The sequence below is a fragment of the Exophiala aquamarina genome (genome assembly GCF_000709125.1).
Source record: "Exophiala aquamarina CBS 119918 chromosome Unknown aczIA-supercont1.17, whole genome shotgun sequence".
Taxonomy (NCBI): Eukaryota; Fungi; Ascomycota; class Eurotiomycetes; order Chaetothyriales; family Herpotrichiellaceae; genus Exophiala; species Exophiala aquamarina.
In genome coordinates this window covers 244655-269249 of record NW_013550571.1, presented here as the reverse complement: position 1 = coordinate 269249, position 24595 = coordinate 244655, and the positions used below count along the sequence as shown (strand labels likewise).

General features: G+C 50.9%; 4 protein-coding genes across 4 annotated transcripts; 3 read left to right on the top strand and 1 right to left on the bottom strand.

Annotated features, from left to right (window-relative positions):
* Positions 1-282: 282 nt before the first annotated feature.
* A1O9_11364 (uncharacterized protein) lies at positions 283-1789 on the top strand (the record flags this gene model as incomplete). Its single annotated transcript, XM_013399658.1, has 2 exons — positions 283-712; positions 768-1789. The coding sequence occupies 2 exons, from the start codon at positions 283-285 to the stop codon at positions 1787-1789; spliced, it is 1452 nt and encodes a 483-aa protein (XP_013255112.1).
* Positions 1790-3836: 2047 nt separating this feature from the next.
* On the top strand, positions 3837-5059 carry A1O9_11363 (uncharacterized protein; the record flags this gene model as incomplete). Its single annotated transcript, XM_013399657.1, has 2 exons — positions 3837-3940; positions 3985-5059. The coding sequence occupies 2 exons, from the start codon at positions 3837-3839 to the stop codon at positions 5057-5059; spliced, it is 1179 nt and encodes a 392-aa protein (XP_013255111.1).
* A 3401-nt stretch (positions 5060-8460) lies between these two features.
* Positions 8461-10248, top strand: A1O9_11362 (uncharacterized protein; the record flags this gene model as incomplete). Its single annotated transcript, XM_013399656.1, has 1 exon — positions 8461-10248. One exon carries the CDS (start codon positions 8461-8463, stop codon positions 10246-10248), a length of 1788 nt encoding a protein of 595 aa, XP_013255110.1.
* A 6607-nt stretch (positions 10249-16855) lies between these two features.
* On the bottom strand, positions 16856-18853 carry A1O9_11361 (uncharacterized protein; the record flags this gene model as incomplete). The annotated part of the gene is made up of 1 exon (XM_013399655.1): positions 16856-18853. One exon carries the CDS (start codon positions 18851-18853, stop codon positions 16856-16858), a length of 1998 nt encoding a protein of 665 aa, XP_013255109.1.
* Positions 18854-24595: the final 5742 nt, after the last annotated feature.

The following is a 24595-nucleotide window of genomic DNA, read 5'->3' as shown; positions in this document are numbered from 1 at the left end:
TCTACAGATGCTACTCGAAAGCGACGTCACGTGAGTTCTTTGATCCCGGGATTCGTGACGAAAGATGCTAATGAGGTCAGCTGGAAGTCTACTGTCGAGGAAAAACTGCGTTCGTTGGAAGATGCTATCCAGACGCTAAGTCAAAGGCCTACAAGCCCTGTCAGACGAGTACCATCATCCATCACTGTCCATGAAAGGGCAATGCAGAACCACAGAGTTGGAGAAGCACCCAAGGGTCCAGACCCTACTCCTCATCAACATGAACATTGTTGGGAAGTGGTAATGGATCTCAATCGAGGACCCGGAGTTATTCCAGCATCAGTTGTATCAGAAGTGGCAGGCGTCTCACCAGCTGCACGGATCAACAGGAGAGATGGCCAGGATTTGGTCGATCACGGAGTCATCTCTCTTGCTGACGCCGAGGAATTTTTCAGTATTTACTGTGGGCGTCTCGACCATTTCCTGTATAGGATCCTCATTGACCATCATTCGCTATCAAGCGTGCGTCAAAGTTCTCCACTTCTGACTGCTGCAATCTGTGTGGTCGGAGCACTTCACAAGCCCTCAGTTTACTACCATGCATGCTATCAACACTTTGTGCAGTTGGTCAGCGCTCGGCTGTTTTCTAAGATGAATAGCCATGATGACGTTCGTGCCCTATGTATCGGAGCCTTCTGGCTCAGTGATATTTCATGGAACCTACTGGGATCAGGTAAGCCGTATACCTTGGGACAGACAAGCTACCCCTACTGAACTAATGAATGCAGCTGCTCGAATGGCTGGTGAGCTGAACCTTCACCGGTGCATACCCAAAGCACCTCACTCTAAAAGAGCGTGCTATCTACGGACGAGATTGTACTATCTCGTTTATATTTGTGACCACCATTTCTCCATTGCATACGGCAGACCGCCATTGACGAGAGACTTCAGCTCGATCACACCTCCTACAGACTTCCTCAAGTCTAGGTTCGCAACAGAAGACGACGTGAGGCTCATCAGCCAAGTTGAGATCTGGAACATCAGCACTCGCGTCTTTGATCAATTTGGCCTCGATCCTGAAGCTCATCTTTCTGACCAGCTGATCCCGCAACTTCGACGCCTGAGTATTGACCTGGATACTTGGAGAGCAGATTGGCCTGAAAGATTCATTTTCAATGAACACGTAGGCAACTATCCGCGGAAGGGAGCTGGTCTGCATTATCACTTTGCCAAGCTATATCTGTGCTCGCATGTATTCAGAAAGGCACCAGCGGCGGAAGGCGAGCCCCTGCAATTAGGTCCAGAACTCAAAGAGTTCGCAGAAGTTGCGGTTCACGCTGCTACGTCGATCCTCGAAGCCATCATCTCAGACGAGGAAATTCAATCATATTTTCATGGGCTCCCGGCCTACTTTGATACAATGATGGCGTTTGCGTTCGTGTTCTTACTCAGAGTCACGATCAAAGACCCTGTCAACGTGTGGATAGACAAGGCCGGTATCGTTGAAACGCTGGACAGGCTTGTCGTCTGCTTGGAAGGAATCACGGAGACGATGCATTCTCACCATCTACTGACCAGCATAGCCCGGAGCATGCGAAGGTTATTGGACCGGTTTGGATGTTCACGAAATAAAGACAACATCTCCATAACACTACGCTCGGCTGGTGGAGCACCAACAATGACGACCAATCCCAACCAAACTTGGGTGAGCCCCACTGACACAATGTTTTTGGAGCAATTTGATTTCCTCAACTCTCCAGATGCCGCATTTAACTTCGATGCAGAATTCTGGGCGACACCGAATCCGTGAAGGGTTCTGTTACACTCTCTGTGATCAATCTAGTTATTCTATACTACAGTGGTCTACTTTGATGCTGTGGATTTCCTGAGACAAGCTTTCAAGGGGGGCATGCTGGTTGTTGATCATCTGATGAATTCTATACTCGTGAACCTTGATCTATGCTAGTTGCCCGTGAGGCCCAGCAATGCTGCGAGGAGATGAATTGTGTACAGGAACTGGTTCGCAACGGTATTGAAAAGGCTCATGTGAGTTCCTCTCGTTATTCATCCTCATTGCATTTTTTCAATAAGTTCCCTCAGTCCAAGTTATTTGTTGTCAGGTACCCGTCTGTCACGACTCCCACTTGATGACAGACCCTGCCATTCGCTTCCACATATCTCGCCATCTTGCTAAAAGTGGATCCTGATCTGCTGAGAGCGGAACACTAGGAAGTGATACCACGGCAGAGGATTGGTGCTGTAACATGGGGTTAGTGCCTGTCACAATACGGCAAAGACGATGGGCATACGATGGCGGTTCTTTGGCTTGAGGACAATGTCGCCTTCCTTGGCATTGCAGCAGAACATCCACCTAGTAGAGTATTTTTCGCATTTCTTATCCTGTTCACCTATATAACTCGTGCAAGTAACTGGTCAGAGACCTGCCAAATGAAAAGGAAGAATGCGCGGGGAGAGCTTACAGTGCCAGGTGTTCTGGTCTTCACGACTAGTTGGCCAGCAGCAGGCAGGTATGCCGTATCTAGCTTCGGTGCATGAGATGCCTGCGGAGACGGTGAACGCCATGAGGAAGGTTAGGAGGATCAATTTGAGGGCAGCCATGGTGATTGAGGTGCAAGGATCACTTGTTTAAGAGCTGTTTGTTTTTTGAAGAGAATTGAGGATCGAGTGAAATGGATGGGTTTCTGGTTCCTGAGACGCAGCTTTAAAGGAATAATTGAAGTTGGAAGTGATAGATGACTGGAGAACTCTGTGACTTCAAGGACGCCATGTGATTGACTATCACGACGGCTAAAGCAATTACAGGGCATGAGGCACTTCACAACTGCAGATGTGTTTGTGTTTGAATCTCCCGTCCGGGTCAACTCTCCTCTGACATGTCCGAGTGACCAAACTTAGAAAGTGAAGAGGCAGTTCTATGGGCACCCAAACTGCTCACTGTCGACTGAGCATCGCTTTATTCTTTACAAAGGGTATAAGCTTTGTCCTTCCTGCAACAATCCTCTTGCTCTCGGGGAAGTCTCTTTGTACGGCGACCCTAGAGCCGGTCCTGTTCAGGAAGTGATTGCAAGGCACAGGTGGGTGCAAGACTAGAGAACGGAGCCTGCTGAGATTTGAAGAAGCAGCGCGAGCGTTGAGCTTTCATATTGAATTGTATCAGGTGCAGTACTGTAACGTGCCCCAGGGGTGTCCTCGGATTAATTCAGACATCCATCAGCAATCAAAAAACGATTGAACTTCATGAGCCTTTATCAGATTGCGGTTGGTAAAAGGCTTTAGCTAGGGATAACTCGACATCATCAGCGATAGAATGGTCTGAATTCATGCAACTTGTGATGAAGAGCCTTGTATCCAGCGCGAATTTGCCAGGTATCAATCCATTAGACTGTTCAGAAGCCATCTCGTGGCGTTCAGCCCTGCCCAGCGCTTAGATGAGCCAACAACCTGTAGGGCTGAAGGGCTGGCGTTCCTGCATTTGGTAACCTTCCGCGGCCCGCGGCCTGCCCCTTTTGGACTCAGCCTTTTATTCTGACTAAGCCACGCATTGAACGAAGACAAGCGTTCGGGGTCACCAAAAACAAGGAAGGTAGAGGCGCACCCGGCGAACAATTTCAGATCAACCAGGCCAGGGGTTGATACGGGGCAAAAAGGTAGCATGGGTCCGCGTTGTGGCCGATCTTGATTGGATCGTAGCTCAAAGTGTCGTCAGTAAGGCTTCCTGCTGGAAATGTAGTCCCAGACTCCGACAGGTATATAAAATGCGCCGAAAGTCTGTCAATTCCTAAACTTGCCAACAAGTGAAGCACAGCTTTAACCGCCCAATTTTCAAAACCGATACCATGACAATATTAGGTCAGGAAGAATACCTGGTGCCTCCAAAGCCTAGCCCCTCTTTAGGAATCCCAGAATCATCGTCGACCGTCAATGTTCAGATTATCGACACGTAAGCTTGATTTCCGTTTCTCTAACTTCAAACTTGACAATCAGGCAATTTGCTGATATGGTCCAACGAAGCACAACTTCCTTGACGGTCCCGATGGCCACGTTCATGGGTCCTGAACAACCAGGGCATACGAGTCTTCTGGGGCCCTCGATATCATTCCTCATTCATCACGCACCCACAAACACTCGCTTACTCTTTGACTTGGGCTGCCGCAAAGACTGGAAGAATCTTTCACCTGCAGTTCTCAATATCATCACCTCTCCAGGCTGGAATGTTGAAGTCAGGAAGGACGTCGTGGAGACCTTGACTGAGAACGGGATCGATGTTCAGGCGGGTGCGATCAACAGCGTTATCTGGAGCCACTGGCATTACGACCACACCGGGGACCCATCAAAGTTCCCAGCCTCGACATCTCTGATTGTTGGGCCCGGGTTCAAAGACGCTTTCATTCCTGCTCAGTCGTACCCAAGTAACCCTGATGGTATGATACTCGAAACGGACTTCCTGGGCCGTGAGGTGAGGCAGATCAGCTTTGAGCGATTCATCGGCATTAGTGGATTCAAAGCCTTCGACTTCTTTAGCGATGGAAGCTTCTACCTGCTGGATGCTCCAGGACACACGCTTGGCCATCTCTGTGGTCTTGCTCGCGTGTCCACAGAGCCGAGCACTTTTGTCTTTATGGGAGGCGACGCGGCACACCACAGCGCTCAGTATCGACCGACAGAATATCTACCATTGCCAAGGCAAATCAGCCCTTCGCCCCTGATGACGTACAAGCAGCGGCATGTGTCCTTCTGTCCTGGTGAGATGTTCGCTTCCATACACGGAACACCGGAAAAATATGCGACCGAGCCCCTGTATCGGGTTTCCGAGGGTGTAGCATACGATTCGAAACTGGCGAGCCAAACGATCCAAGATATGACGCTGTTCGATGCAGATGTGAATGTATTTGTCGTAATAGCGCACGATGCGAGTCTGTTTCTGGAAGAGGTTGGGATGACCTGGTTCCCGGAAGGAGACCTCAGTGATTGGAAGAAGAAGGGCTGGAGGGAGAAGGCGAGATGGGGTTTTTTGAAAGACTTCGAGCCCGCCTTGGTCGAGAAGGGTGTAGTGCTATAGGAAATAATTGTAGCATAAATCCGTATTGCAAAGAGCTTCCAAGGGAATAGGCCTGCCCCAGACTGAGGTGTATTGCAATATCATCAGTGACATCAATCTCATCTCCAGGGCCACCATCAAAATGGGCGGGTGTTAAAGGCCTGCAGATTCATTATAGGCCCCTAGTCACATATCCTCTCACAACCATATATTTTGGGGGTGCAGAATTCCTCCCAACAATAAACCGTTTACGGATCACTCTTACCGAACATGTGGCTATTGGTTGGATTCTGGATACATGGGCTTCGGCTCCTAGGCTTGTTCTGATCACATCTTCGTTAGATGCGATGAGAACATTTACAGTCTTGTGTTCAAATTACACTTCAGGTATGTACTGTATTTCTTTTCGGGCTTTCCCCCTTTTTTCCCCTTTTTTCGGACATGTGGTGTGAGGCAATAACTGTCGGGGGGTTGGAAGGGCAGTAAATATCGATGACAACAACAAAGTGCTCAGAGACAACCCTTGGTGACATAGGATGTAGAAGGGGTTGTTCCACCGAACTTTGACTAAAGATATCTATCCTTGATCTTTTTCGTCCTTGATCTTCCAGTGAATCCCTTTACTCAAGATATTCATCTATTGTATTGGGGCTCGAGGCGCTTAGTCATAAAAGGAAGAGAGAATGGGCCTTGGCATGGGAGAACAAGCAAGTAAGGAGAAAAGCAGAGAATCTAGGCAAGAAGGGAAAAAAAAAAGGGAGGACAAGCAACGCTACGCAAGAGAGCGTACGTTGAGTATCAAGCAGCAGTCATGAGAGCATAGTTTGCAGAATTGAGAGTATTTTCCTTCTACGAGTTCGGCTGTATAACTATACAGCCTAAATTTCAGTGGTAGTGACCTTCACGGATAAGGCCATTACAGCTTTATGCACGTCTATTGCGAGAAGTCTTGAAAGTATAGTCCCTTGGCGGGCTCAAGACTATAGAGATCTACGGCGTTACTGTCCCCTCGCTGACATAGGTGAGTAAAGAGTATCATTCTGGTTGTGGCCACTATAGTGTTCGTTTTAGTGTCGATTGGTTCTTATCCTACGGTCCTGGAAGAGAGAGAACCCCTAGCAACGTAGCCCTGCCCCTTTATGCGACCTACAGGATAGGCGAGAATATATACCGATTCAATCTCAATACACTATAACGTTACACCCTTTACATTTTCGACATCGTTATAGTAGTAGCTTAGATCTAAGTGTATAGAAGCGCGTTATCTCGGTCTTACTCTTATATAAATAATAACTTTATATCCTCCTAAACCTCGCTAAACGATATATCTATATTCTCTCGGTCTAACGTATAAGTAATTTTAGAACCTATTAGAACCTCTCTATATATTAGGTAATATTAGGTCTCCACGAAGAGATATTATACCTTTATATACCTTAACTCTTATTCTAAACTCCTATATAATTTATCTATTACCGATCTATAGAGATATCTTCCCCCTAGTTTAAGGCTTAATTAGGCTATAAGAATTAGTTAGCGATATATCTAATTATTATTACGCCGGTTAAAATAATTATTTATCACGGATCGCCGTGATAGAAGGATAAGAGATACCTATAAAGGTACTAAGAGGCACGTAACTCGTAGGTATATCGTATACGGGAAGCATCCGGAGCTCTTATAGCTCCTTACGCTTCGAGTCGATGTTACTTTTATGTATATAGTTAGATAGAGAACCCTTAGAAAGACTCTAGAAGATCTCGCTCATCTCGTTCCTAACATAATTAAAGGAATTTATATTAAGCTATTTCAGGCATTCAGGTATAGTTAAGTACCTTCGCTAGTATTATATAGAGTCTATAGGTTAAGAAACTCATTTACTAGTGCAAGAAACTTCAAAAACTTTAATGTTTCGTAACACGAGGTTCTTAAAAATTAACTGTATGAATAGAAGGGGATTGCACTTATGGTATGAGAAAAACAAGGGCTATCGTGGCCTCCTCAAGGTGGAATTGCACACACAATCAATGATACGTCCGGAGCGCGTTGATGGTACTGTTGAGCCAGAACAATGCCCCGATTACGGGGAAGAGTACACACGTTTTGCTGCGGTGGGCGCCGAGGATGAAGATGAAGATGAAGGAGGTGTGCGACTACGAGCCACCGATTGTGATGAAGAGGGCGAGGAAGAGGGGGAGGAGGATTGGGATGGCCCAGCAACGCTTACCTTTTTCCCTAGGCGTGAAGCGGTTGTTCAGCCGGCCGCCACCAATGGCAACAAGAGGACGAGAGATGACGATGAAGATAGACCGAAGATGAAAGCCCGGCTTGAAGAGGATGTGGAGATCGAGGAGGTCGAGGAGGTCGAGGAGGCCTTGGGGCAGATTTCCCTGGCGCCTCCAAAGGAGGAAGTTGGATTTGAGTTTGGAATATGCAGCTTGGCATTCCGTCCCCGCTGCAGGCAATAGGCGGCCTTGCAGGCGGTGGACTTGACGAGGACCGCCGCAGAGGCCAATTTGTGTCTGTGAAAGCCCCTCTTCGATAGTGCTGATGCGGCCGCAGAGTCTGCCCTCGAGGGAATTACAACCTGATTCGGCCCCAAACGTACTGCCGATGCGATCCTGGAGAAAGATCGCCGCTTGGCCATAAGCCGGATTAAGGGAAATGTAAGCTGCGTGATGATTTCACATTCTCTCTTGTGAACACACCGACAAGCTTACGAAGCACGTATGTCTCCATCGCTACGAGCGATGCAATCTCCATTATCTATCACCTTCGAGGATGGGACCATGCTGCAAAAGGGACCACGACGGGCACGGGCAGCCTGTACTCTTTGTCGCCGGAAGAAGGTTCGATGTGATGCTCGTGGAGATAAATCATGTTCAATCTGTGCCTTCGAAAATGTCGAATGCATCTTGATGCCTAAGCAGCCGGTGAGGTAAGGTCTACCTCAAAGCTTGTTCTAAATTACCAAGGCGTCCTACGGTTTAGGGGACCAATACTCACGACTAGTGCAGACCATCCACTAGATCAAAACCCGTACAAAATACGCGTCCACATGCAGCTAGATCATTGCTCGAGATTTCTGGAAAGGATCATGCAGAGCCTCATTTCATCCTGGATGGACGGACTTCTTTACCCCACACTAGACTTCGTTCGTCAAACCAACGATCAAACGACAGAGCCAGTGCCAGAGCACTTTCAGGTATCCGTGTCCTTATTCTTGCCTCGTAACGTATGTCCACTAATGCATCAAACCAGGACATAAAGCGCAACTTGAGCTTAACGGCAGACCTCTTGAAAGTCTGCAAATGTCAAACTCCCTTAGTTTCCCGCTCCCTCTGCCAGGAACTGCTCCTAGCTTGGATTCTTCTCATGGTTCAACAGAGCTTCCCAGCTATGTTAGGCCGCCTTCCTCTGATATGGATCCAGAAGACTTAGAATGTCTCACTAAGAAGGGTGCACTCACGGTCCCAGCTCCTGATCTACGTGACGCTTGTCTACGAAGCTTTTTTCAACACGTGCAGCCCTGCTTTCCCATCCTTGACTTGAAAAGCGTTCAGGCCTGTGTCAATGAATCAGGCCCCAATTCTGGAAAGTTGAGTCTTCTCCTCTTCCAAGCGATGATGTTCGTTGGAAGTACCTGGGTTGATATAAGATTCCTGCGCAAGCTCGGGTTCTTGACCCGCCACGCGGCACGAAAAGCCTTGCATCGAAAGGTTCGCTTGCTTTATGATTCAGATTATGAGGATGATCGTATCTGTTTGGTACAGTGCCTTATACTGCTGACCTTCTGGTGGGAAGGCCCAAATGAGAATAAAGATGCATGGCATTGGATTGGAACTGCTCTCTCGGTGTCCCGCACGATCGGCCTACATCAGCCGTGTGCAGAGGCAACGTTCAGTCCTGAGATTGCACGATTTAGGAAACGATTATGGTGGACAATCCTCATGCGTGACACGATCGCATCGTTTGGGTTGAGCAGGGCCCCGAGGATACGAGATGAGGACCACTTCGTGGACATGCTCGAGGTTGAAGACTTCGATGTCTACGATACCGATTCGGACTTCATGCCTGGCACCGTCCCCCTTCTGGTGAGCCAGCAACGAATGTTTGCTCGTCTAGCTACCGAAATGGCTAGGTTATGCCGGATATTAAGAAGGGTGCTCCAATTGGCGTATCCTGAGAGCTCCTCAGGACAGACGGCGAGCTTATACTCCAGTCGACAGTTAACCGGCCTGAACAAGATGACATTACCGCGCAAGGCGCTTGACATTGAACAGCTTAGAATCTGTGACCAGGACTTGGATCGGTGGCGCAAAGAAGCGCCAGAAGGTATCTTGCACTGTCGACCCATGGTTGAAAAGTTCGACCCTTTTGACAAAGCCGAGCTCGCACACCGTGGTCTCCTATCTATGCTATATCACACGACCTTGATGGCACTGCACCGACCGCGAATCTTGGCTTCGAGTAGTGTGAACATTCCTACTCAAACCCCTGCTCAGGTTGGCCAAGACCAGTCTCGAATTGTGGTGCGTTACGCCGCCATTGAGATCACCAGAATCGGCATGGATTTTTATGAAGCCGACCTGGTGAGCTCGCTGTCTGCTACCTGCCTTGGCTGCCTGCTCTCAGCAGGTATCAGCCATATTTTTGACATGACTTCGACCGAAGTCCTCATCCGCTCTGAAGGAGTACAGAGGCTTCAACAGTCCAAACGTCTGTTGCAGGAGTTTTCGGATGGACATATAGCGGCAGACTGGTGTACCAGCATCCTGGATAAGATATCTACGCAAGTACAAATGCAGGTGCCCGCAGGTGAGGATAATGCACCTCAGCGAATGTGCGGCGCACCAGCACGTTCGATCCGAGTACAACATGGAGATGCTTCTTATTCAACAGGAGGGGGACATTTGGCGATGGCCGCGACTCTCGACAACACTCGTGGCAAACCGACAAGTTCTCCTGAAACGAATGGCGCTCTGACCACGGGGCTGGGGTCACTTCCGGGGGATATACAGTTCCAAGGGATAGATGCCTTCAGCCAACCGTCGAATCCTGGACCACTGGTAGCTGGCCAGCCGCCAGGTTCTCCGAATGAGTTCACGAATATCTTGGGCCTGGGAGATATGTGGCTCGACATTGCAGGGATAGTCAACACAAATGCCGAGCCCGACTGGATAGACAGCAGCACGTTTTGGGGGAATTGATCCTATTTTTTGCTGCTCTCTGGCCGCACGAACCCCAATGAGACACGTTGGCCGACATGACCATAAATCAAAGCACCCACCATTTCTGGTAAGATATGAGATCGACGGTGCAACGAGATACAAAACACGGCATTGACGACTGAAAAAAGGATGGTGGTATGGAGACTGGACGCTGGTAGGAGGCCTACACGCTAAGCCACTCCCTCCTAGATAATTTATGATTGCAGCATGGTTCGTTTCATCTCACTTGGGTTTGACCATGCAAGCGATAGACCCCCGCCCGGGGTATGTACTGTACGCACACCGAAGAGCAAAACAGTTCTTTTCATAACGTGCGAGCTGCGAGCAGCGATCAGAAGTACAACTGCTGCCGGTGGGCATTGAGAGCTTTTGCGGCCCATGATTGAAAATCATGAGCTCTGTCGAGAAGCACAATGACCACTGAGTGTCTTGCTTTCCGAACGGATAGCTGCACCATTATCGGAACTCATCCGGTTTATAGCCTAGTGTCCTCAAATACTGCTATTGTCAACGTCAACTTGTGGCATTGGCTTACAGTAGTCGTCGAACTAGATACTGCTCCAAGCGTTGGGGCATCGGAATCTGCCGTATGCTAGCCCTGCTTATTCGGTTGATATGAGACCGAGGTAGCACTGAACCGAGTGGTAGTCTTGTTGAACACCCAACCTAGACTCACGAACGTGCGGGGAGCCGTTCGCGGCATTTGGGATACCGTCTGGTCAGCTGAGCCAGTTGGCGAGCCCTTTGGTGAGGAATGATATTGAAAGAGGGCGGCGAGAGCTCTGCAAGGGCACCATTGCGCTCTTTTGCATTCGCTATGAATATGACATTGATTCGATGAGGGCAATGCGATCTACTGTAAGACTGTAGGGGCCGACTGCGCAAGTCAGTCTTGTGAGATCTCGTGATGACCAGACGCAAAATTCTTCACCGATGCGCACACAGCCTGAGATATTAGATCCTGGGCGGGTGGGGCAAACTAATCCGATCCCGAGCGCGTCTTGTTTCCAAGGAAGGAGCGATCCGGATCGACGTTCGCGTTCGCGTTCTCGAGGCCAATCAATATGTGACTCGCAACGTAGCCTATGAATGTGATGCGACTTGGTGCAACGTGTGGAATACGTTGCCTCATAAAATGGTCGTCATGAATAAACGGCAAACAGCAGCATCTTCGCTGGCGTCATCAGGCTGCCTCTAAAGCCATACGGAATATCGCAGAGTCGTCAATGACAATGGGCTCGATCTACAAGCGAAATTAGATACAAACATGGTAGGAACTTGGTAGGCTCTTGCCTAGCAGAATAACTCCCGTCACGAGGTCATAAAATTTGAGGTCCATTGCTCCGTTGTGGGGGACGAAGGGATTCTTACCACATTCCGAACACGAGCCGCATGCCAGCTTTGTGGAACGCACATACCGTAGGGATGCACACAGTACGAGTATAACTAGTATAACTAGTCCCCGGTCAATCACAGCGAAGGCCGCCGGAAGGGAACCGCTCAAAAGAACAACAAAGCGAGAGGACACGGAATCTCATCAAACTCAGGGTCCAGTGCAGGGCAAGTCCCGGAGGTACCTCGCCATTGTAATTCGCTAGACGAGTACAAGCGGTGACTTGCAGAAAGCTGACTGGACCAACGGCCGTGGAATGCAGGGCACGGGTGGATCGTCAGGCACATAGACTGTTCCAGATTATACCCGAGAACAGATCACCATCATCAAACTTGGAATAACTGGGGACCAAGTGACCACATGCACCAAACACGCCCCGGAGCCTGCGCCGAGGTTGAAGCGCCTAAGAGGATTTCTGGTCACGCGGGCCCATTTTGTGGGATATTAGCCCTGCTACACGAGTTGAGACCAGGTCGACGAAAATGGCACGGCTTTTAGCCAACTCGAGTGCCCATTTCTCGAGAAAACCGAGCCAAAGCACGCTCGCAGGCTCAACCCGGCTAAAGTCGGTGGGATTCATTTGCCAAATGGAATGGCGCTTGGCCATCGAAAAGGACTCTCGTACTCCTGGCCGGAGACAACCTAACTGTCAACCTCGAATCGTCTCCAACCATGCAAGACGCAAGACGCAAGACGCAGGCCGCCCCCGACCAAATAAAAAAGGAAAAAGGATGACAGTGCCCACTAGGTTTGGGCAGCCCTGTGTTTTCTTCCTTCCACTCGCTCCAACCTCAGTCCAGGCCAGCAGCTGACTCGATCCACGTTCAAGTTGGCACCTGGTCATTTCTGGGCCACCCACACCAAACTCGAATTCGCCAGGTGCCTAGGGCGAAGGTATTAAACCCTATCTGACGTCCTGCAGGCAGTGTGACCCCATGGGAGAGTCCCTCTTGGAATAAAAACACTCCAAGACGCCCGCTTATTTCCCTTCGACGCTCCGGAGTACTGAGTACTACCATTCCTACCACAGATTATATAACATGGGAAAGCTACCCCAAAGCCTTTCCCAGTCTCGTAAAAGTTACGGGATCATCCAAAAGAAGGGACCAGCCCTATCCTATCCTGTTTCGGAACGATGGCACTGTTCAGAAAGGGGGACAGGGCTACCACTTGGGAAAGATCCGTCATCCGTATCCGCTGAGCCAGTCGCCCGGCGAGGCACATGTCGATCCTGGCTGTCAAGTTGACCCCGTTTCCTGCTTCCCCGGTCCACTGACACGTCGTCTCAGACCCTGAAATTCCTAACCAGGACCCTCGCCCCTTCTCAGATCCGACATTCTTCCCTCACTTTGGGCGTCCAGGGGTACATCATATCATCGATGGCCTTTCGCGATCTGGCTCTCCTTTCATGTCTTCCTTTCTACTTCGTCGTCGCATCGCTTGTCGAATATGCACTCATCTTTGTCGCTGAAAAGCGATACTTTGCACATCGATACTTCCAGTTTGGACTGCCAGTGCCGTCTTGCTGGCATCGCTCTCGGACGCGGCCCCCCCTTATCGGGCCTCTGGCATCCCTGAGATGCCCTCACAGCAGCGTATGCATTACACCACCAATGTTAAATCCTTTTCGAAACGCGTGGCCACTCAAACAACAGTGTTTCACCAACAAACCATCATTTGATACCATTGTCCGACTGATGTTGACATACGATGGCGGAAATAGTTAATCAGCATGACTTGAGCAAGGCTCTGACCGCCTCGCTCCGTACCGCAGCTTTCCTCCATTCGGCCCGCGACCAGCACGGTCGCGATTCATGCCATCTCCACTGACGCTAGTCGACTCGATGATGGATGGCAAAGACAACATGCCTACCAGTTAAAGAGAAAAGCGGTATGATCTATAGCAGGTCGTCGTTATCGCAGTGGCACCTTGCCGTCGCCTGACCCAGTGCGTTACCTACCCCCTGCAAGAGGTGTTGCATTGCTGTGCAGACTTTGGGCATCAGTCGAAGAAGTCCTATGTTGACGCAGCGTGTGGTTTGGGTCGCACCACTCCGTACAATTGATGGTAGAACTGACTCGTCCACCACCGGTTCTGCATGTTCTGCCCTTGACGACGACGACCCTGCTGCCGCCAGTTTCGAGCCGAACTCACGAAGCATCCTGTTGTTCCGAATGCATGCACTCACCCTGACAAGAGGATAGCTCACCATAGGTGCAGACACACATTATTATTCACCCAACCATTGCGATCTATGATGTAGCTGCAACCTTCGGGCTCAGAAGCCTCAAGACGTCGTCCAAATATCCATGGCCCTCCCCGCCAACACGGACTGCTCCCGATCGTTCTAGCATGTTCGCCATGCCTTGCCATTCTTCCGCATGCTTACCCTGATAGTGTTTGACACCAAGTCACCGGTACATGTCACACTGACGTTTAATGCGGTGCAGAGAGAATCACCCTCTTCACCTGCAGGCCGATAGCTGCAGAAGGGATCCCTTCCACGGAGCCTTCCATCGAGTGACCAGGTTCTCTCGCAAGAACCCAGCATGCCCCTGACTGCCGTGTCGTACCAACGCACGGATGGACCATTCCATACCCTTGGCCACTGTCTAGATGTGGCGTACAGCCTTGCAGCGTTGTTTGCTTGCACCGCACGTCCTCATCGGGAATGACGACAGCCAGAATCAGCACCTCTTCCTCCACCACGACGATCTCTCCTCCGGCTTCTGCATCCGCACAGGAAGCAGACCAAGGTAATAACACCACGTCAAAACCTTGCGATCGCCTCCAATAAATGCCCTACAAGGTACGAGATTCAAATCCACGCACCGACCAGCATCCGAGCCCAACCCAGCAGCCGCCGACTAGCTGTCCTTTAGCTCAGCGCTCCCACCACCATCCGGTCGATCGCCTCTACGACGGTACTAAGAAAAGAAAAACGCTTCCCCATACGGAAAACTCGATTCGGTGCGACGAGAAGAAGAAAAAGAAGAAGGAGAAAGGAGCTTGGACCCCTCGCAAGCGATCCTTGTTTCTCTCGAGTCTCACTACACTGCCACCTCATCTGCCTCCCTCGAAAATCCCGCTTTGTCGCACAATAGCCGCCCTTTCCCGACGCGGGAGGAGAGAAGACACCTCACGGGGGATGGGAGATGGATGGCCCGGATGCTAGTCGCCGACCCGCTGCACATCTGCTAACGCACGCACGCACGCTTTTCCACGAGCGTCGACTGACGGGCGGGGAGAAACGCGTAGTATTGCGTAGGATGGAAGAAGCCCCGGCCCCACCCCACCACCACCACCACACGCCGTCCAGCTAGTTCACGAGTACCTCACACCCACCGGCCGCGATGCACCATCGACCGTCGTCGTCCTGCGCATTCATTACCTTCCTGTTTGATGTCAACAAAACACACCATGAGAATCCGATCACCCTCCGTCGGCCCCCGTGCGCTTCAGTGCCACCATGTCCACGAAGTGAAGGACCCATCGACTGCTCGTAACCTCCGTCCGTTTTATTCCACGCTGGACGCTCGAGCGCGAGAGCTTGGGGCATTCTCAAGTCTGAGCGCTGGAAGGCTGAATGCGACGTTGAGTGCACGCTCGTGATCGATCTCACATGGAGCCCGGGCTGCATTTTTGGGACTGGTGAATTCCAGTACTCGTTTGGGACGTCGAATCAACAAACACAGCGCGCATACTCGCACTGCTCATCTCCCAGCAGCTCATCACGTGTTTTTTGTATTGAGTCTCCCTTGGACAATGAATGAAGAAGATACGACACGCAAAGTCACGAGAAACCGAAACGAACCACCATGCGTGGTTTAAGAATAAAGAGGCATGTTATTCACATCTCTGTTTGTGGGATCGTTTGCCCTTCCGTCCCAACCAATCAACCCATGCAAACTATTCACCCAACGCTCCATGCATACATATATTATTTGCACAAACACGCCAAAAACCCTCGATTCCGATTATAACCATTCATGAGCCGTGCAATCGGTCCACACACGATCAACATTTCATCCAAGCCTGCAGGTCTTTCCATCATTAGTGTCAAGGCCAGGCTATTGAAAGTGAGGTTTGGCCTTCGGGTAGGAATTTGAAACCCCACGCACAAGCCACAATGCCTTCTGTGGCAGTAAGAGGTCCAACCTTAGGCGTAGGAGTCCTTCATGGGAACCGTCGTCCCGGAACAGTCGTCGCCATATCGACCGAGGAATTTTTGGGTGCAATGCTTTCGCGGTCCAAGAACGACAAGAGACCAAACAATGCGCAACAAAAATCCATTTCATTCAAAAACTTTTTTTTGGTTGACCAGATGTCCGTGTCCTCCAGAGTATTAATCGTCAATCCGTTCCTCCGATCAAACCCCCCCCTCTCTAATTGCACTCCGGACCCGTTCGTTTGGGGTGAGGACTTTGTCGATCTCCCCAATGAACCAAAAAGAGAGATGAGTTGCGTCTATTAACAATAATTCAAGAAGACTGTGAAAAAGCCAGTTCGACGTCAAGTTGTGTCGTCGACCACCGATGCTGAAAAGGACTGCGAAAAGTGTCTGAGCGCTCAAGAACAGCAGACAGAAAACACAATTGGAAAACCACCTGCACGAATACGTGCCATTTGGATCGGTGTCACATCCATCATGTTTCTCATGAACCATCTCCCCGAGTGGTGCATCAAAACGTTGAGCATGTCAGACATCAAACCCATGAAAGCAGCATCGATTCGTCCATTATGTGCATAGGCCAGCACAGGTATAGGGCTGGCCCAACTGATTGCAATAATTGCAATTGAAGAAAGAAAGATTATTATCCCAATATGGCAGTTGGGGTTGGAGTTTCGGACATGAGTTGAGAAGGTGAGTGGTAGGGATATCCGAATGCCACTGGAGATCGCGACCGAGGCGGCGAGAAGTAGCTGTCAGCGCTCGCCATGGGAGACGATGATCGAGCAATATAGGATCCATACAGCTTCTGGGCCTGGGAAGATGGTGTTGGCGACAGGCTTCGAGGTGGTGTGGGTGTTGAAGACCCAGATGAAGCTGTGGAATGAGGACTGTCTCCAGTGCTCAAATCTGACGCCGACATATAATCAGCGGCCCCATCAATCATGCTCAAAGCAGACTTGGTGAGAGGTTGATTCTGCTTCGGCGTCCCAAACTGCAACAAACATTAGCACGTCAAGGTTTACACTTCCTGGCTCTTTCCCTGGGCACCTACAAAGCAGTACTTGTCCACTAGTTCCTGGTAGGACTGTGAGGTAAGTGGTGGTTTTTCCGACATCAAGGCCGCAGGCTTTGAGTTTAGTGTGGCAAGTCCTGGTGCCGTCGACACAGCACCAGTACCAAGAGCGGTGGGCGCAACACCGGATTTGATGAGAGCTGGTGATCCACCGTTGGTGATGATTGGCGAAGGAACTTTGCGGGAGGACTGCTTTGTATCCGCCCTTGGAGACAACCCACTATGTTCGCCCAAAGCAGCGAATGCATTACTCTTGGCAGCCGATAGCGATGAGTTGAAATCGTATCGGTTGCCAAACGCCTGAGCACCAGCCTTGTGACGGCGTTGCGGTGTCTCCGGGAGCAATTCCGCTTTGGATCGTGGGCTTCTTAGCTTGAGTCTCGGCTCTCCCATCAGAGAACCTGCAGATTGACCGAAAGAGCCGAAGCTGTCAAAGCCAGTTGAGAAGTCATCGAACGAAGTTACCATCGACTTTGGTCTTCCAGAAGAGGTAGGTGGAGGCGGCCGACTCCGAGGTAAAGCACTGAGTGGGCGAGCCCCAAGACCAGGCATGCCATTCTTACCATGGTTCACCTTGGCTTTCTTTGCAAAGTCAACCTGGTAATTGATCGTCCCGTTGTTGTCCCAGTACTCTTGTCCATTGGTTGTATACTTGATGCAGAAGAAAAGTGTTTTATTCTCGAGATTGGCCTGGTCAGCCAGTCTGATACTGAAGTTGAAGCGATCGAGCCCATCGTTGTGCTTACGACGAACATCGGTGTTGTAGTCAGCAACAACTTCGGAGGTGGTTTTCCAATAATCGAGTGTGAAACGAGCAACAACGGTTTTCTGGAACGCCATGTTTTGAACGGCAACAGTACCGATGAGGTTCTTATTGTCCGATGAGAGGAATATGCGCTCAACGAAAACTGGCTGTGACCTTCTCCAGTCTGAATCGGCGGGGAAGTTTGCCAGGCGCATTTCCCACTCATGAGAAGGTGAGCGAGAGCGGGTGCTGGATTCATCAGACCCGAAGGGAAATTCACTCTCACTTTCATAGTTTTCGACAGGTGAGGAACCTGCACTGACGGCAAGTGGTCTGTCCACTTGGAGAAAGTGTCGCACATGCTCAAGGTGAGAGTCGAAGTGAACGGCCTTTGAGTACGTGGGAGTGCCAGGCATACTCGAGGGCCGCCGTCGGGAGGATGCTCGAAGTGCTGGTCGAACCAGTTCGCCAGACTTCTTCCGCACCATTGCAGGGCGGTTGGGGTTAGGAGCGTCACTATCGCTGGAATCGCTATCTTGATGAAACGTGACGGGTTTTTGGATTTTTGGAGGCTCAAAAACGATATTGGAATCAGTGGACGATCTGGAATGTGAGATTTTACGTGCTTCCCGTGATAAGGGAGGCCGAGAGACATCTGCCGTGGTTTGCTGAGCAGAGCTATCGAGTTGCTCTGCAGGCTGAGTTTTCTTTTGCTCGTCGGATCGATTAGGTGAGCCGGATTTTCTTTGTTCTATTGACCTGATGGCTGCATGCAACTCTTTCAGGTTGTCCCCCAGCTCGAAATCTCTGGATCGACCTCGAGAATGGGATTCTTCGTCATCACTAGAATTGTGGGAGGAGTCGGGAGGGGAGATGGTCATTCCTGCAGGAATCAACGAATTGGTCACAGGCGGAGGCGACTCGCGGAGGCTACCATGAGGATCAAAGCTCCCGTTCTCGCCGTAAGCCTCGCCACTGTGAACAACGTCATGTTTAGCGTCGTTCAAGGAAGGACTGCGTCGATGTTTGGTGAGATATGAGGATGAGCCATGGGAGCGAGGGAGGTTGGGTCGGCTAGATGAAGCCGGCGGCTCTGGGGAGAGAAACTGTCCTTTGATATATGAGTGAGACCTGCTCACAGAAGGACTGGATGGTTTCGAAGCTGCCGGGGACAACTGGGAGGGGGGTGTGTAAGGCATTCGGTCGATTGACAACCTATATGGCCCAAACCGGGAACTGCAGAAGAGAGCGCGCTACGAGGCTCATCAAGAGCAGCCCGAGGAGGGCTGAAGAAGAATTGTGGGGGAAAGGTGAACTAATATAGGAGAGGAGGTCAGTACCAAGGTCAAAGCATTGTGGACAATAAAAATAAGGTCAGTGGTAGGTGCGTTGTAGGCGGAGAAACCAGCGTGACAAGGAGGATGGAAGTCGTGAGGCGTGTCAGAGCGCAGCCACCACAACGACTCAAGGAAGATGAAGAGATTGCGAGGAGGGCCTCTGCGTCAGCTAGTGGGCAGTAGAGGATAGTACTCACCGAGATTAGAATGCAGGAACGATGATGCACAAAACTGGGATCCGAGCACTACCAAGCCGCCTTGGACGTGGAGTGCAGTGCAGTGCAGTGTAGATGCAAAATTGGTTTGGGGGGTTTGATATGTCAAATCGGAGTTGATAACAAGCAGAAGTGCGTACGCCACGGGATCAGAGATCAACCGTACAGCGTAGGGAATTCTTCTGTGGGATGGATGGACGCGACAGTGCGTCCAGTGAACTGTCGAGGAGCAGTGTCGACACCGAAGAGGGTCGATGCTTCCTGCTTCTTGCTTCCTGGTTCCTGCTGACTCTACTTTCTCGTCGACGTGGGAGAGATTTTGATTTCTCCTTCTGGTGATCCGTGTTCGGCTGGGAGTCCCTTCCCACACGGCGTCCGACCACAAAAAACAAAAATCCAACTGAGGCCCTGGATCTCAGAAATTCCCAGCTCTTTCTGTATAACGTCGAGATAGGCTGGCAGAGGCCTAGAGGATGAAGGAAGGAGGTGAGGTGAGGTGATGGTTGTATGTCGAGAAGGGGAGGTTTTTTTGGTGAATTGTGGATAGCAGGCAAGGAAAAGCAGGCGAGCAGGCCATGCAAAGGTGTTGAGTCTGGAGCAGCCAAAGCAGGCAAGAAGCTCGGATCTGCAGTAGTGGATGGGTGCCAGTGGGCGAGAGTCAAGTCTGAGGATCGAGTGGGCGGGTGGGCGAAGGAGAGCAGCTGAGTGGATTCTGGAGGGCGCGGCTCGAGCACAGAGGCGAACAGATGAGGAGACCAGGGTTTCTGCGAGTTGCAGGTGAGGTGCAGCAAGGTGGTGCGAGGAAAAGTGGGCAGCAGGTGGCGCAAGGATGCCGGGTCAAGGCGTAGGGGAGGAGACAAGGTCAAGATTCAAACTCCAGGCCGTCAACGCCAGTGCTGCGGCTAAGAAAGTTGCTAGTCAGGCTAATGACGGGTGGGCTTGGGACCTGGACGTGGGCATGCAGCTTCTGATCTTGGGTGCGCGATAGCGAGTAGCGAAGGAGGATCATGGTGGCCGAACACGAGTCCCAGTCACGTCTGAGTAAGTGAAGGGGCAGACGGAATTGCGCGGCTGCTACAGCTTATGTGTGTATTCCGGGGGCACTGTTAACCATGCCTAACCATGCCCATGTCCAGGAGCAGGAACCCCCCTCATTACGACTACTGGGACGGTTGTGTCGCAAGCGAATGTATGACAGACTATGGAATGTTTGGGGAGAGGAAGATGTGGCCGGTTGAGGACGGAGAATTGAACTTAGTGGCCTCCTGAAATAAATTGAACTGAACTGGGAACTCGCAAAAGCCCGCATTTGAGTGATTATGTTTGATAACGGCCACAACGAGGTAGCGCGCCAAAGTGTGACGTGCTCAATTACTTTGGGGGAGGGCACTACGGGGTACCGTCACTGGTATTTTTGGTGACAGGATGAAATGCATCGCAGAGCCCGAGCGAGTACTCAGAGTGCTGAAAACAGGTACGCGGCTGGGTAATCAATCCGTTTGCGGGAGCAGGCGGAAGGGAGGAACCACGGTGAAGGTCATACGAGGATAGTAATCGACACATGCAGTAAGGTACTGTACTGTCGTTTCGAGCTGGGGAATTTGAGAATTGAAATGTTGCTTTTGTTAGAGTAGTAGTAGGTACCGTGGTAACTTGGTGTGCTGTTCTTGCAAACGCAAACAATCAATGTGTGTGCTTACTGTACAGACAGGGGGCCACTGGAGGTTTACGAGGAACTTGGGGACCGTGGCACAGAGCATTGGTTGCTAGTACTCGTGAAATCCCTGGTATCTGTACAGGTATGTGTGGAGTAGATCGTTACTACATACTGGTACCAAACGCGCACTTGTCCTCTGTCCTCCGTACTCCGTACCTTCCATGGCCCAATGCAGTGGCGTAGGCGGCTTCGGCTTGTTGCCCCGCCAAACAATAATGGCAAAGAACGCAAAAGGAAAAAAACATCTGGCAGAAAAAGGTCATCCTGGCCCGCACATCCTCGTTTTGCGAGTCTAGCTCGTACTCTGCACTCTCCGACTGCGAGGGCAGACTCAACCCCCATGCTGCTCTGAATGGCCTTCCATCCTGCTGCTTATCTCAGGATAGGTGCTACAGACATAGTTAGCTGTTTTCCTTGCATATCCGGGCGCACCCGCCAATTGGCAGTGCTGACCGTATAGTGGAAGGCCATGATTGCTATCTCTGGGTGCTCGACTGAGGGACAGAACGCTTCCCTGACATCTTAGGATCCTGTTTCAGAGAGAGTTGCGCCAATGCTCCCTGTCCCCCATTTGCCAGCCGTCAACTGATAAGCTTTGCCTTGATCCAAGTTGTGACACGACCTTACCGCCTAGGGGCCCCTCTCTCAATCGGTGGCTCTCGCAGAACAGACATGGGGTTCTCGAGCACTCTGCCCATATGAACCAATCTCCCAACAAGAATCCCATCCCGCATTGAGTGGGCGAGTCCTTGGATCTAGCCACCACCGAGCGTTAGTGATCCGGGTAATTGAGCCGGAAGCATCTTCAACTTCCAATTAAACCCTGTGGAAGGGAGGGTCCGGGACCCTTGGGGTACGGCTCGCTATCGGCGTCTTACGACTGCGAAGTACGGAGTACCTCGTACGGCGCAGAACTCACAACAATGTGGTACAGGGGCACTTCCAAGGCAGCCTTCACTCGATTAAACGACACTTACAGTAGTTTCCGTAAGCTTGGAGAACCCCGTCGGAATTGGCAATGCTACCGAATTGTCTGTACCTGTTGATCGAACATGATGCTCCGTACAACCCGAATTCTGCTGCAGCCTAAGCAACACTCCGTCGTGAGAACGATAAGGACGGGAATCTGGTCTCCGCAGGGGGCAGCCAGCGGGCCCTTCGGCCCTTAGAGAAGCCGCTTTAGGCGCTTTGTTAGCTTCCCTCGGCCCCAGATGCTAACTGGGAAGGCCGCTGGATGGGGCAGGCCTTACCTAGAGCAGGAAGTCGGCGGTGCCTAACGAGCTCGGAATCTCCATCCACCAATTCACTGCTCGGTCGCAAGCAGAAAATAGCAGCTAAAGATGACCCCGGCTCGCCAGGGAAACAGTTTTGAGCGTATCACTATAGGAGTCACAACTTCCATGTCTGGAATAATGGGAATGTGTGTACGTAGGCGAGTTTCATCCATCTGCAACTGCAGTGATTGCAGCTGGGTTGGCATAATTTGGGTAACACCCAGGGCACGGCTTGTATGGCAAGCACAGTACCAGTGCTGTATCTATCGAGTACCTTGGTATAGCATCCACAGACAGGATCACAAGACCTTGCTCACCATGCGGACAATAATACACCATGAGGCGTCAATCATCTATCAAGGCGTCGCATTAATGCAAGCTCCAATGGGTATCCAGTGAGAGGATGCGAAGGCGTAGAAGACGAGCAACCAGGAAAAGTCCGCCAGGCGCGTCACGTACTCGGCAGCTCTTACAGAGAGAGAGAGGGGAAGTTGTCCACAGGGGACGGTCTGTTGGGTAATTGGCAGTTCGCATGCACCTGGAACAGTCTTACGTTAGGCTCCATTACCCCGCGAACGGGTGGAAACTGGGAAGTCGCGTCCACGACCGGCACGGTGTTTGCGGGCACGCCAGCCACTGGCACTGCCAACGATTGCCAACGATCTCCAAGGCTCCAGGGCCCTCGGTGAACCAAGGTTTCTGCTTCTGCGAACAACGCGTGCCGCTTCCAGCTTCCAGGGTGACGGTTGAAGGGCGGTGACCGAGGATCCACTCTGATTCGCTGGCTCAGGGGCTGTTGAGGGCGGTGAAGCCGACCCCTGGACTCCGGGCCAGTCAAGCCACTGCGAAGAACAAGGCAAGCGAGGAGGTGACCCAGTTGGATTTGTGGGGAGCAGCACGATCTTGGTTCTTGACTACAGAGGTACGGCGGACTGTGCAACTGATTCGCACGCCGTCGAGGCGCTGTGGCTGGTACGGACTAAGTACGGGGTCCTTCGTACTGAGGCTTACAAGAGATGGATCGAGGACGGAGTATGGAGTACTAAAGGCATCTTCCCTGCTCCCAAGTCCCATAAAATCTCGTGTGGTACCAGTGTACCAGCTGCTAGAAATACCTGTTTGTATGACGTCCAAACGACTTACTTGCGTTATCTCACTCTACGCTCTTACTTGATTCAGCCTTCCTCAGACCACAATCAACAGTGCCCCCAGGTGCCCAGTGCCCAGTGCCCACAGACCCTCCCTTCATTCAATGTAATGGGCTTAGCATGACGCACTGATTCCACCGTCAGCCGTATGCAGTAACTTCAAGCAAGCAAGAAATCACCGTCTTCTTGTTCTATGGCACAGCACTTGCACCACCAGATGGGCACACCAGGACACGCGGACCGTGGAGAATAGATTCATCCAGATAGGACTCAAATCACAACTTGAGCCGTCCATTGACAGGTCCTGCGTGCTTTGGCATGGTAAGGATAAGGGATAAGCGAGTTTGCCACCCAAGCTTGACACCCCCACGGCCCAAAAGGCGGTAAAGGGGGATACGATCCAATCAATATGAGACGTGGCGCTATCAGACTTTTCGATGGATTGCTCCCAAACAATGTCCAAGGTGAGCTTACCAGACGACAGTTTCGAGCCGACCGCCGCGCGCTTTCACACAAAACTGGTACAACGATTAACAAGAAGTCATCGACTCCTGGCCCTTCGTTGGCAGTATCTACGATTATTGTATTGCTGTCGCCGCGCGCTGATTTTATCAGTGCCAATAGTCCTGTAGGCGATACGATGCGAATACCAAGCGCTGACCATGGCCTGCCAATAATTAATTATTTGAGCGTGGCTCAGATGCAGGTGGTCTGATTTTGTTCCAAGTGGGCAGTCCAGCCCGATTAGCATTGTGTTGTTTCATCCTCAGACCACAATTGATGGTAGTCAATGATCTACAATCTCCAGAGCACGTAACAACGTGTCATTGACTGATGTACAGAGCACCGAGGACAAGACGCGGCCCCGGGTGATCTTGGTGCAGGGGAGTAGAATGGGAGATTTGTATTAGGGGACTCTTACTGAAGATTTGATCCATTTTTGGTGGATCAGCCATCAAACAAGCCTCACTCACCACCAAGTCCATGATAATGCTCCAAACTAAATTTCATCCTCTTAGTCAGGTAAGACCATAAGACCACCCTTCAGGGGCCCCTCATGGGTTTGGCGAAATGTTTTGGGATCATTATTCCCATGCTATACGAGTAATGCATCACTCTCTGCTAGGAGTTCTCTGCAGAGGCCCAAGCACAAGTGACTCGGCTGAGAATCTGGATGGACATGCTGGCTGGCATTGGTCTCTCGAGGAGCATGTCCAATGCAGATCATGATCGGGTCTGTGCCATAGTAC